Source organism: Chenopodium album, chromosome 21, assembly GCF_948465745.1.
Source record: "Chenopodium album chromosome 21, dcCheAlbu1.1, whole genome shotgun sequence".
In the NCBI taxonomy this organism is placed as follows: domain Eukaryota; kingdom Viridiplantae; phylum Streptophyta; class Magnoliopsida; order Caryophyllales; family Amaranthaceae; genus Chenopodium; species Chenopodium album.
Window position 1 is genome coordinate 18,891,830 of NC_137854.1, and position 14,415 is coordinate 18,906,244.

Consider the following 14,415-nt stretch of genomic DNA (forward strand, 5'->3'; position numbering starts at 1 on the left):
ACATTAGCCTAAACCAAATTAATAATTATCTTATTAAGCGTGATTTCAAGTACAAATTCCCTTTAACAAACATAAAGGTGTGATCAAGCAATAACAATATGAAATATAATCAAGCAACGTAATGATAAACAATAACAATAATGATGACAATAGCATGATAAGGCATAATAAAGCTTAATAATAATAGCAAGATCCTAGGCATGATACTAACAAGATTAATAACCAATCCTAGCATGTCACTAAACAATAAAGATCAAAGCTTTAAACCTAACATGGTACTAACATGATAACATGATATTAGAAAAGAGTAAAGGCACCCTAAACATGATACTAGAAAGCATAAAATAACATCCTAACACGATACTAGGAATTGAAGGCATCCTAACATGATACTAGGAATATTAAACAATAAATAACATGCTTTCTACATTGAAAGAGATTAATAAGATTACATACTTTGAAGCCTCGTACCTCTTTCTAATAACAAAATACACAAGTTAGTAAACTTCAATGAAAATCAATAAAGAATAATTAAAGAATTAAACTGAAATCAAATTAAATAAAGTTTTGACTAGTTTTGGACCAAACCCTCAGAAATTATCAAACCTTGCACGTCTAGAGCGAAGACAACTTCGAACTTGGCTAAGAGATTCTAAGTCTTCTGAATGCGGAATTGTATTTGAAAAAGCTAGTTTAGAAAGAGAGGGAGAAAGAAAGCATATATTGCTCAAGAGAGAATAGAGAGAATTAAGGAAGAATTGATGAGAATTGATGATTCTGAAAACAGGGATTCGAACCCTATTTATAATGAAAATAGTCCGGAAAAACATAGAATTTGATAAGGAATAAAACTACACGCTGTCGCCAGGAATCGACTCTGTCGCGACGCGACAAGGTCTGTCGTTTGGCGACAGACTGTATTAGCGCGTTTTCTTCACGCGGAATCCGATCTTTAATCAACTTGATCTACGGAATCCGTACAGAAGATAAAATACGTATTTTTAAGTTAATAAAATAATATTTTACTCTAAATAAAAGTCTATTTTAAAATAAATAATTATTAAATCTAATAATATTAGAATTAAAAAGAATCTTCTAGAAACTTCCAGAAAATTATAATTAATCCTAATAATTTTAGGAATAATAATTAACATTGGGCCCTCCTCTAGATCATTGGGCCGTATTTAAATAATTAACCGGGCCCAATTTAGTATATTGGCCATAACTTCCTCAATATTCATCGGAATTGGGCTTATAATATATCGTTGGAAAGGTCTTTTCAAACCCCATCCAACTACACTATTATTGGACCTCAATTATGGACCAAACTAAACTGGTTTGGCTATTTTCAAATAAATAGAGTTATTTTTAAAAAACAGAGAGAAGAGAATTTTAATTAAAACTAAACCGCAACACTTGACTTTCAACCACTTTCATCTAATTCGATAATGGTTCGACGTGAAAGGTATTCATCACTGGGTTTGGTTTTGGGGAGACACAAATGGGTGTCTACAAGGATCAAACTCCATTGCCAGCATATGAGAGAAATTTGGCTCAAATAACGAAAACCTATCTGGTAGTGGTTCTTGGTAAACTCTAGAAGTAGCCCTACTATTAGTAAGAGAGTGCACAAGCCTCCTACCTTCTTCAATAATATTCCTAGCATAAGGTAGAATAGTAGTATTAAGATAAGAAATGCGCGTTACCCTTGGTTGAGGGGGCGGTGCTAAAAGAAATTGTGAAGGAGTTGGCACACTTGATGGTGGAGGTGCTGCAAACCCATGATTGGCAACATCTTGAAGAAGACCCGTCGGAGCAAGCGAGCTTAAATGTGTGAAAGGGGTCGCAGCCTATTCCGAAATTCTTAACTCTGGAACAAAGTCGATCCTTGCCTTTGTTGTTGATTTTGCTGATTTGTGCCTGACGACTCCCCCACCTCAAAAGTAGAATTTGCAAAACGATGTTGCAAAGGTGGTGGGGGAATAGAGGCCCCTTGTTGTGCATAGGCTAGGCTCTATCGAGGTGGGCTGCTAGTAGAAATCTGTAACTAGCCACCAAAACATGTCATCGCTGGTTCCTCTTCTTCACTTAGGCTCCTCCTAAGCCTGGGTTGCTGTGATGGATGAAACTGGGCATAAGGGCCCCCCTGCAGCCCATAGTGACGACAAGGAGAGGGTGTTAGGTTTGGAGCAAAATCTACCTCCCCTTGATTTTGTGAATCCTCAGCCGGATTGTCATCTCCAGAATAGTACACCTCCGTTTCTTTGACGGCGAGGACTGATCGAACTCTGACCCTGTAATGTCGTCGTTCCTTTGGCGACACAACTCTGCTTATAAATCCTTTGGATCATCCAATCGCCTGATATTAATGGCTATGTTCCTAAAAAAGTATCGATCCAGCGAAGTCTTCGATTGAGATACGTATCATGGTATGATAATAAGGTTGGTCCATAGGACCATACAAGATGTGAAGGCCGCTCTGTTCCCTAGCAGCCATCCGCTGCCGAAGTGTCTTCGTCTCACAACTTGAGAAGATAAGTTGTACCTTCTCGTTGAATGGCCTACCATGAAGGAGTTATGTCTTCGTCGAGTGCAATTACTAGATATATAATTGGATCAAATTATGGAGATAATTAAGTCCGGACATTTGGGTCGTCGTTTTTCCATAGCTAGAGGTACTTACGATCTTTGGACTAGTAAAATAGGCCAAAGCCCAATTGGATGAATCCTATAAGGTCACACAAAGGGGGCTAGATCGAGCATTAGAGGACGAGGCCCATCATGGGCCTCATCACTCTAGGTGGCCGGCCATATGGAGGAATAAGGAGGGTTTTGGGCTTCGTGCACTAGTCTAATTACAATGGGATTATAAATAGACTAGGTGCCTAGGTTTGCATGTATGCAATTTACTGATCTTTTGATCAAACCCGAATTAGAAACACGAAACCCAACCCCTCTCATATTCCTCTCTCTCACAGCTCTCTCCTCCTCCTCGACGCACGGTGGTGTCTCATGGTGGTGGTGGTTCGTGCGGTGGTCGGTTGTCCGAAAAGGTGGTGATCGCGCTTTTCTACAATCACTCGACCAATCTAGTATTGGTGGGCGACTCGTTCAAATCTCGTGGACTAAGTAGAGGAGCAACACTTGGGCTCTATTTTCTCCCTGATTTGCCTGTCAAATAGCTTCGTGGAATTCACGCTTCAAAGGTATGAATAAGTGTCTTGTGTGTTATGCATGTGATTCTTGGGATTAGGTACTTTAATTTATTGAATATGATTCATATTATTTCCGCTGCGTAGTACCTATAAACTCCTACATACCAAACCACATTGTTTGCAGAATTTGAAGATACCCTCGTATCTAAAATAAACCCACACAACCTTTTCCTTAGTGACAGGGATGAAACACTCGGCACCAACGATTGAGAGATATCAATAATCATTCTTGCACGCAGCTCAGAGAAACGCGGTGCTCGATCACTAACTTAGCAGCCAAATTGAGATTCAAATTTAGGGCCAAAGACCGAAACATAGCATATGTCTCTTGGGATGAAGGCAAACTAAAACATAACACTTTACTCGCTAAATCATACTTGGAAAAAGCAAGTTTAAACTTGCGCTCCCGGAACAAGGAATTACCTTCCTCCTTGAAAACTTTAGAACGGACTAAAACATGTATTTAAGCTGGATATATTTTACCATGTACTCTGATTTTTGTATTAATTGGAGCATGGCATTAATTAGTTGAGAAAGAAAAAAAGTTCCTGCACAGCTCGTTACAATTTATATGAATGATTGTTCTGTTTACATATACAGTTATACAGGCCTAGAGCAAAGAAACAGGAAAGAGATTACACAAAAAGGATAAATATAAGAGACATCACCAATTAGCCTTATTTGCTATAGAATTAAGCAGTATATGTTGACCAGTTGTGTATCACTTTGCATTCAGATGTTGATACTCATCCAATAAAGAACAAATCCAGCATCATTCTTGATTTGAAACCACATGGTATTCAGAACTCTGTACTCTGATCTCGTCTTTACTTACTTTTGTCCATGAACTTCTCCATACCATGAACAAACTCACCCTACATTGTAAAATTAAAACAAAATCACATGACAAAGCAGATGCTACTGAAACAACCAGGTAGTAGAATTATCAATGTAGACAGATAAAAACTCTCCTGATAAGAGTGAAGTTGCAATTTTGCACATCTTCTTCACAGATGGCTTAGAATACACTAATTACTGGAGACAGGGGACAAATGTTGCTCAACCGCAATTTCAGGAAAAATGCCTCAAACAACAATCTCTACACAACAACCTAAAAGGCTTCCGTGTTGCACAACTGCAGTGCCACGTCTCAAGAATGTTGGAGAATGAGGGGTAGGGAGACGGGCAAAGGGGAGTTGTATGAAAGCATGTGATGGGCAGTCATGAGTATCAGAACAAGAGGATCTATCAAAGAACCCATGAGCTAACCTGTTCACAGGCAACTGATTGCCCATTAAAAAATGTCTCATATCTACACCTTATATGTTTCAATGTTTTTTTTTTTTTTTTTTTTTTTTTTTTTTTTTTGACGCATTAAATGTTACAATGGTTAAGATAAGCAGATTATTAAAAATAAAAAAAATTAAAAAACAAATAAATAAAAACCTTGCTGTCATCTTCTCTGAGACTCTGACTCACTAAAAATCCATAGTGTTGACATGTACGAGAAGAGCACTAGAACACAAGCATGGAAGTGAACGGCCTTGGAACTCCAACTACTCACACTGTTGTAATGGGTAATCTGACTTGGGGTGATAAAATCAAGGAAAGAATGTTCATGTAGATTGCATCCTTAATTATTTTGTTCATTGCTTTTCTCATTCAAGAATATTTATAAGCTCTTTGTTTTGCAAATTATATGGTTACAACAGTAGTACCAGAAATGAACCAGCAGGAAGTATAATCGTCTAGCTGATGCTTGTAAGGTTTTCCCATGGTTGTTAAATTTTTGTTTTTTTATTTTATTTTATTTTTATTTTAATATGTTAGTATAGATGGTGCACCTTTTCCTGATTATCAAATCAGGAACTAGAGTTTATGGCTTATATTGACTTTTATTATACTTAAAGAGGCAAGAGAACATTTAGCTAAGGAAACTAGAGAGTGCATTGATGGACAACTATGGTGAGGTCCAAGGCTATCTCAATTCATCCATATCAGGTTATAACCCGATTTAATTTTCTGTTTTCTAACTTTTCAAGGGAAGGGAATGCATTAACATTATGTATAATATCATAGCTAAAATGGATGGGAAAAAAATAAAAATAAATAAAGCTTACAATAAAAACTTAATGTACTCACTAATTTATACTCCTCGAACAGAGCTTAGTCACACAAGTAGTTGTAGACCTAGTAGTAGTAGTAAGTTGCATGTGTTCAGCAACATGTCTAAATACTACTTAATCCAAATAATAATATGCTTAGCAATATCTAATAGCTACTAGTTTATTGCTGACATCTATTCTCAAAGCTAGCATTAACTCATAACTACTACAACTAATATTGTTGAACATGCCCGATAAAGGAAAATTTCACAGCTTAAAGCTAGCATTCACACATTTATCATTCAGCATTTCAACGGATAAAAAATCTATCTGAAAACTAATCGTTAATTTAACAGCTACCGGCTACTAAAACTGCTAGTATACCAAGAAGGAGAACAAACTCCTTGTATTGCATTTCCTTCCTCCATAGACTTGTAAAGTTTTAAGGGTGTATTCAAAAGCAATATAGCATGTATAAATTGATATATAGAACTTGCCAAAACTGGTTTGTCCCCCTTCATATAATGATACAGAAAAGGATTATAGTGGATAGCTGCTTGTAGCGGCTGAAAGAAAGCAAAATTACCTCTCTGTTTCAATGGTTCTTTTGGCAAGCATGAGTGTCAGGAACACTGGAACAACAGCAGCAGATAAATGCTTCAAAGTGTGTCCACTGACAACATGACGAGTCAACTCATAAACAGGTTTATCTTCAGCTTCTAATATCTTTGCAAGTAGATAGAAAGCTGCACATAGAAAAGAAAAGCAAAAGTAAAGCAGGACACAGATCTTGATATAATCTCTACAAAATTAAAAGCATCATGATCAATACCACAAACCTGCAGCCCAAAGCCAGTAAGTGGAATGTGTGTACATGGGAGGCAATAGAATGGCCATCAAGGGCAAGGCTATGCAAGGCACGAACTGCACAACTGCATAAGGACGAAGATCATCAAAAAACCTGTACAGGTGTGAGTAAAGTAGGATCAGACATTTGCAAACTTCTACACAATTAACTGAAGCCACATCTAAAGCAGATGAAAAAAAAAGTCTTTTCATCAAAATAATGAAGGAATGATAGATCAGTTAGCTCTATCCAACATTTAAGGCTTAAAAAGAATCATTATAAACCTCTATGATACTACATAACGTAACCATTTTCTCCTAGGGCGAAGCTAGGAATTTTTTTTTAGTAAGGTGCAGTTACAATTATAAATGAAGATGGAAAATGTGGGGGAAAACAAAAAAAAAAAAATCCCTCCATCTTTTTTGCCAGAGTTATTGCCTAGTCTACACTTGCCTACATAAACCATTAATGTGTCTCTTAACCTTCATTTCAACATTGATGTTGAAACACTTAAAACACAACAACATAATCAATTAATTTGGAAAACAGAAGAAAAATAGTAGTAATATAAATAAAAGAGATCTCACCGCCAATACAGTATGCTGATAATGCCTGCTAGAAGCAAAGGTATAATAGATGCAGTCCCCTTTTGCTCATCAATCCTCTCCATAATAAAAATTGCAACAAGTGACGTGAATGCAATAGTCATCTGTATGCAAATATGAAAGATATTTCACAGAATATGTAAGCATCCTCTAATTGCATCAGAATATAAAAAGTTGTAAGATTCAGGTAATGAATAAGTCAGAGAAAGGATAAATGGAGCACAATGTATAATCTATAATCTATAAATAAGTCTTAAAAAGCCACAACCTTGCCCCTAAAATCCTTACCTACAGTGTTCGGATGAAAACACCCTTAAAAAAGTCCAAATACATTTTTGCCCCTTCCATCTATCATCTACTCTTGTTTGCTGAGTACTCACCAGAACCACAACTTCTTCTCCTCCTCTTACCCCTCTCTTTCAGTGAGATAGCTGCTTACCCCTCCCTCTTTCTTCTCTTTCCTCCTCTTTCATCACCACCATTGAAAATTTGAGTTCTCCATGTTTTGCTCTTTCTCCTCCATTGAAGCTTGCTGTTGAGGTTTGGTTTTTTATTTTTATTTTGTTTGGTTTAACCGTCGAATATAAATCTCATTTGGGAGTTCAATTTCACACTTTTGTTAAATTAGTTGTTGGACAATTTAGGGTTCTAATATGGTGGATTATTCAGCTATTGGTGGTAGTTACTCAATTTATAAAAATTTGTAGCGGAGCAATTATCCGGGGTTTTTGAATTTCGGATTCACAAACGTCGCCGTAGAATCAAACATAACGCAATGATAGGCAGGAACCAGAGCTTCTGAGTCAAACCGGAAGGAGAGAGAGATAGTGGAATCACCAAATCGAGTGAAATGGGAATAAAGAGAACAGAGATAAAGCATACTGAAAACGAGAACATAAATAAAAATATCAAAAGGTATAATCTTTCTATTGATATCCCTTTTCAATCATCATTGGTTAGTAAGTGATCTTTAAATTTTTTGAATAGTGTGAAATTTGTCAGATTTGAGCTACAAATCAGCTAAAATTTATTTCTATGAACGTCATTCTACTGTTGGGAAGATTACAGAAAATTACTGGACATCATTCTACTGGACAAAGTGCGGGGAGGAGTGTTAACCCAATTGACTTGTGCAGGGAATTTTGTAATAAGTCAATTATTCTCATGGTCCTACAAAACGTTACCAATTACAAGCATGATTTAAGCTATTTTTATTGACTTGTGCAGGGAATTTTGTAAAATGGTAAGAAAGATTATCATTTACAAAAGGGAGGAAGTGAGGAAAAAGAGTAGCAAAAGCACCATCAGTAAATGAAGGCCCACAAAGATTTCCACACAAAATTCACAATCAACAATGATTCCAATCAACACACAATAATTCTAATCCACAACAATCACAATTTTCAATCACCAATACCTAGCAAATCATATTCAAATTTCCACAAGCTTTAATCAAATTTCACTTTAAATGCAGAAATCCTCAAATTCTCAACAAATCATGAAGTAAACCACACAATTCATCAAAAATAACTAAGAATAATGAAATTTGGAGAAAATCCACTAGGGTTTAAGAGGGAAAGTGAAGTAAGGAAGAGAATTATACCAACTAGAGTATGAAAATACTCTAAAACTTCCAAGCCTTGCTCGATTCTTGCTTCCTTTGCTCCAATTTCTTGAAAAATCAAAGCTTTCCTTTAATTTTCTAGTGTGGTCTTCTATGGTTTGCAAATTTTGTGATTGAATTTGGGTAAATTTGGTGTTGATAGATAGAGAATTTAGTGGAGAAGAGAAAAATTGTGAATTTTTAGTGAGAAAATTGATGAGATGATAAAGATTTTGAAGAGAGAAGTAGGAGAAAAATGGGGTTTTTAGAGAGCAAGAGGAGATAGGAAAGAGGAGAGAGAGTAAGAAAAGAGGAGCGAATGGAGAGAAATTGGGGGTAAGAGGATAAAAAGTGAAAAGAGAATCTCTTTTTTTTTTTTTTTTTTAACCCAGGAGCGCCCTCCCCAACACTTTTGAATCTGCCTTCTTCTGACCAGCAGGAGCGGGCGCATATGTTTAAGGATCGGGCGCTCTTACCTGAGGAGCGGGCGCTCCTGGCTGCTTGGTTACAATCTGGCTCAAGGTGAAGCAGGGAAGAGCGGGCATGCGCCCTCCATGGAATAGGCACTCCTTCCCTTGAAGTTGATTCTGCCCATATTCGAAGAACAGGGGAGCGGGCGTGCAGAAAACCTGGAGCGGGCGCTCCTCCCCGATGTTTTGTATTCTGATTTCTTCGGGTGATACGAGGAGCGGGCGCTCCTATCTCTAGAGCAGGAGCCGTCTTATTTTGACGGATTAACTTATGTAATTCGGGGAGTATAAATACGACCCCTTTAGTTTATTTTTAGGTAGGCAGCAGTAGTATAGTTTACAACATCTCCTCTTAGTTTGAAACAATCCACTTTGGTAATTTAGCTTAGTTTTCCTCAAATTCATCATTGTAATAGCTAGTTTCAAGGATTATTCTCAAGATTCAACACTCGTACTCAACATTTTGAAGCTTCAATTAGTAACTTTCTTATACTTTTCTCTACTTAATTTCTTATTTTGTCATTGCATGTTAGTTAAGTCACTTTAGTTCTTGATAATTTGTTGTTGGATGATAGTGTTATCATTAGTTAATCACTTTTCCCCAATTATTGAACTAGTTAGAACTCTAATTTTTGTTTGCATGTCACTTAAAATAAGTTGTGAGTAGTCCTTTTTGCTAGGGGTTGGGTGAAGCTCAACCTAATGGTTAGTTATGTAAACTTTGGAGAAGTATTGATGCTTGATTTGCGATTAAATTGATTGTATGAGATTGCTTGTTAGTTCTTCATAATAGGATTAGCTACCCTTGATTTAGGAACTTGATAGCATGTTATGCTTAGTTTGACATGAAAATGCAAATTGAGTATGTCATTACTTATTGCAATTTGATTATTTATCTTCTATTGCTAAACTAATGAGGTATCTAAGTTTAATAGTGTGAGTTGTTTCCTAATTGCGTGAGGTTGATCTTACATATAGTCTTTGCTATCTCTTGTTTATTTTACTCTTAATTTGCTTAATTGCCATGGTTGAGTGGATCCCATTCCCTAGTGTCTTTAGTCACTTGAATTAGAACTATAGTTTGTTTGTGTACTTGACGAACCTCCAATCACCAAAAGACTTCGAATTAGCTTGCGTGTTAAGATCTTTAGCAAATTATATTTTGTTCCTTGTGGACCGAACTCTTACTATTATTGTGCTTGGTTTGTGAGATGTTTGTTTAAAAATGTGTTTGATTGAGTATGGAATGTGCGACCGTTCTAACGCCCATCAGGCCACGGGAGTGTTACGTGGCCGAAGCATTCCCTTACGGTTGAAGGGAAATTGTATAGGACTGCCATAAGACAAGTGTTGCTCTATGGTATATAATGTTGGACTTTTAAGAAGGAGCACATTAAAAAGATGGAGGTTACGGAAATGTGCATGATACAGTGGATGTGTGGGAACATTCTAAGAGATAGAATCAGAAATAAAGTTATTCGCAAGAAAGTACTAAGAGAAAATCGCCTGTGTTAATTTGAGAATGTAAAACGGAGACCCGAGGGTGCACCGGTTCGAAGAATGGAAGAGTGGGACCATGGAAAGCTTAAACAAGGGAGAGGGAGACCGAAAATGACTTGATTGGAAAGAGTTAGAAAGCATATGAGGTATATGGATTTGCATGAGGATGAAGCATTGGACCTTGAGAGATGGAGGAGGAAGATTTATGTCGATGACTACATGGAATAATCAAATTTGGTTCATGTTAGTCAGCCCCACTTATGGGACTAAGGCTTTGATTGATTGATTGACAATATTGTTTTTGTCGATGTAAATTGGACTTAAATAGCCCTTTGGACCATAACATTACTTATTGGTTGGCTCATTTTTATCCCGGCTTTAACTCCGATTTCAATAATTTTCCAGAATTCACATTACGAATTGCAAAATACACTTCGACACAAAAATGTACAAATTACAACTACACTTTCATAATGAACAATCAACAAATACGCATCCACACGCCGAAGTGCTATGCGCGTGGCGTAGCAATAGATAATAGCATGCTAGATTATTAAACAGAAAAACTCACCGGTAAGCGATCCCACACCAGTCGAGCATCATTTGGTTGGAGATGATAGTAAGATGAACCAAAACCAACGGCTGCAACACCAATGTAGAAAAAAGTCCAACCCCAAACTTCACCTTGCAAGCTTTTTTAAAAAATAAAACTTCATTCATATCTGATAGCAATACAACTTTAAAGCATGAGATTAAAGAAAATAAAAGAACATGATAGAAGCCACAAACAAGTACCTCAGTTTAAAATAATTTCCATAGTGACAAAGTATCAGCCCTATAATGCCAATAACAAGAAAAGGGACATTGGAAATGACATTGAGCATATTGGGGATTCCTGAAAGTACTCCGAAACAGATTAATTTCATAATTATGTAATAATAGAAGCCCTGAATCTGTAATGAAATACATAAAACATCATCACAAAATGTAAAAACGTAAAAACGACGACAAGCAAAGGAGAAAGGTGATCCTTATAATCATTTAACCAAAATTGCATTTTTTAACAACATTAAAGCAAACTTGGCTAGTATGTAAATCCTAATAATAAGATCATGAATTAAATTAATGCCAAGAAGGGTTCTATTACACTTGACTCATTTATTGCATGGTTGATGGTTGTGCCTAATATACAACAGATTAATATCTTTTAGCTTGACTTTAGTTAAACCTGGTAACAGATAAAAGAAGTCAGTGTCATGTAATTTCATGGAAGTTGTAATGATCCGAGTACAGGTATCTTTTAGGTCTCAAGAACACAAATTAACAAGCACCCACACACAAGCATGTTAAGGTTGAGAGAAGCAAGGATATAGATTACATCATTAATAACATATCAACAACAATAACCCAATTACCACGTACCAAACCCAACTATTGATTAGAAAGAAGGAATTCATCAACTAGCAAATCCTTACATCTTAATAACTTTCTATTTAATCTAATACTCCTAGATCTGTATTTAACTCTAGTCCACAAGGATGTATTTCCAAGGTCTTGAGAAGTTTAAGATAAACAATAATTTTAACAGGAAAACTAGCTTATACGCTCATCTATGTAATACAAAAAGGCTTTCTAGGATTGTACGAGCAATTATTCAGCTAACACAACTTGCACATTTTGTATTTCTTCTATCGAAAATCAATAATCATGTTAATAGTGCAATCCGTAAATGTGACTACTAAAATAAGAGAAATTGAAATCTTATCATCCTCAATTCCTCATACACATTCTAATCTAATTTTCGCCGACATAACATCATAACACATTCTTAAACTTCTAAACATATACCACAAAAACATAAAATCAAAGCTATTCAGCTTAAATTCCTCTGCCTTCATCTGTTCATGTCCCCAACATCTTTACACTACCCAATTCACTATACTATTATTATCAACATCTGTCATTGAACTTCGCTCCAACAGTCCAACCCTCCCTGACCGACTAAATCGAGATATTCATCAGTATTCATTCAAGTACAAAAACCATAATATTACATTATAAACTCATTCTAATGACCAAATAGACAATTAAATAGATGCAATTATTGGAAATATCATGCAAATTAAAATCAACTGACCAACTAATATGCTCATTACCCTCTTCTTGATTCCAACAGCTCTACACAACCCCCTTTTTTTTTTTTTTTTTTTTTTTTTTTCTCTCACAACCCATTAAACCAAATTGAAATAACAGATATCAGTTATTAGATGTAGCTCTAATTGCCCAATTGATTAAACCAAAAAATTTAATAGTTCTTATTCAAGGACAATAATCACAATTTAACACTACAGAATCACAATAATGGACAAATTAAATTCTTAAAAAGACATAATAAGAGCATATATTATGCAATTTTAAGTTAAACCCTAAAATAAATTCAAATTGATTAGATAATTAAAATTAAAATTCATAGAAAATCAAAGTAATTAGACTGACCCAAAAATTGACGCTGATCAGCAAAGTTGTGGTACTCTTGAGATTGAGGAATCGTAGGAGTAACGATCATCAACACAACGAAGGTTAGAACTGCAATTATCCAAAGGTATATTGTTCGTTTCTCCATTTTTTTATTCTTCGCAAGAAATTGGAAGAACAGAGTCCTGTCTTCTGCTTCGTTTACTTTAATCTTTGAAGATGTTTTTTTTTTTTTTTTTTTTTTTTTTTTTTGGGTGGGTAATTAAAAGAGTTTAGAAAAATACAAGGGAAATTTGTCAGAAAAAACCATTTATAACAACTATTTTGTTGGAAAAAACCTTAAAAAAATTTTTTAGCAAGGAGAAACCAAATTGTAAAATATTTTTGTTGAAAACAACTTAGGATCCCTAATCACTCAATTGACCACTAATTTCCCCTTAATTCTTCTAATCACCCATAACTCTCACTAAATATTTAATAATTAAGTTGATTTATAAATTTTAAAAAAAAAAGAAAAACCCCACCCTCACCACCATGGCAGCAGCCCCCTCCCCTCTCCCCTTACCCCCGCCGATCAACCTCTACCGCCGAATCGACCCCTTCACTTTCCCATTTACCCTCACCGACCACCCTCCTAAACCCTAACCCAAAAATTCTACCAAAAGAAACCACCAACACTAGATCTTCTTCGTATTTGTGAACGAATTTGTGGATTTCAAAGTTGAAATTAGATGGGAGGAGAGAGATTGCGGCATTTAAGGAGGGATTGTTGAAGATCGAGGAGGGGTGGTTGCGTATGAAGCGTTTTGGTTGGGGTTTCGGGGTGGTTTTCTGGGTTGTGGTTATGGCAGAAGGTTGGTGGGTGGTTTTTCGAAAAAGGGAAATGGGAGGGGGTCAGTTCGGTGGTGGAGGTTGGTTAGCGGGGGTGAGGGGATCCAGGCGGCGACTGGAGATGGGGGAGGACGCTGCTTAGCTGCTGCCATGGGAGGGGGAGAAGGAGAGGGTGGATGATTGGTGGTGGTGAGGGTGGTTTTTGTTTTATTTTTTATTTTTTTTTATTTATAAATCAACTTAATTATTAACTGGTTAATGAGATTTATGAGTAATTAGAAGAATTAAGGGGAAATTAGTAGTTAATTGAGTGATTAGATATCTCAGGTTGTTTTCAACAAAAAAAAATATTTTACAATCTGGTTCCTCCTTGCCAAAAAATTTTTATAAGGTTTTTTCCGACAAAATAGTTATTATAAATGGTTTTTTCTGACAAATCTTCCAAAATACAATTTCCTCGAACTTGAGAAAAATATTGTATGTTTATCAAGGGGGTATTTTGAGAGTGAGGGATAAATCTTAGCTCAAGTGGTCAGAGCTTCCCTCCCGGCTCGAAGAGATCTTGGGATCGATTTTCATCACCCGCCCTTGTGGCTCTTTTAACACCAAAAATAAATAAATAAATAAATAAATAATAAAGGGGGTATTTTAGTTTTTTCGGTATAAAAATAATTAAGGTTATTTGTGTCAGTTTAGCAATTTATTAAGAGACCGACTGTTAGCAACGTTAACCTAGTGTTCGTCTAATTATCGATAATGGAGCC

The 14,415-nt window shown here is 36.0% G+C and overlaps 1 protein-coding gene across 1 annotated transcript; it reads right to left on the reverse strand.

The window, feature by feature from the left end:
• Positions 1-3,743: 3,743 nt before the first annotated feature.
• LOC145601303 (uncharacterized) lies at positions 3,744-13,289 on the reverse strand. The gene is made up of 7 exons (XM_081657302.1): positions 12,842-13,289; positions 11,141-11,240; positions 10,917-11,037; positions 6,755-6,876; positions 6,160-6,281; positions 5,907-6,066; positions 3,744-4,090 (listed from the first exon to the last, which is right to left on the reverse strand). Exons 1-7 carry the CDS (start codon positions 12,966-12,968, stop codon positions 3,988-3,990), a joined length of 855 nt encoding a protein of 284 aa, XP_081513428.1. The 5' UTR covers positions 12,969-13,289; the 3' UTR covers positions 3,744-3,987.
• Between the last annotated feature and the right edge of the window lie 1,126 nt (positions 13,290-14,415).

Coding starts and splice junctions, on each gene's coding strand:
- LOC145601303 (XM_081657302.1), bottom strand. CDS start 12,968: ATGGAGAAACGAACAATATACCTTTGGATAATTGCAGTTCTAACCTTC. Junction 11,241..12,841: donor TGATCAGCGTCAATTTTTGG/GTCAGTCTAATT, acceptor GAGTACTTTCAG/GAATCCCCAATATGCTCAAT. Junction 6,067..6,159: donor TTACTGGCTTTGGGCTGCAG/GTTTGTGGTATT, acceptor TTCTATGTGCAG/CTTTCTATCTACTTGCAAAG.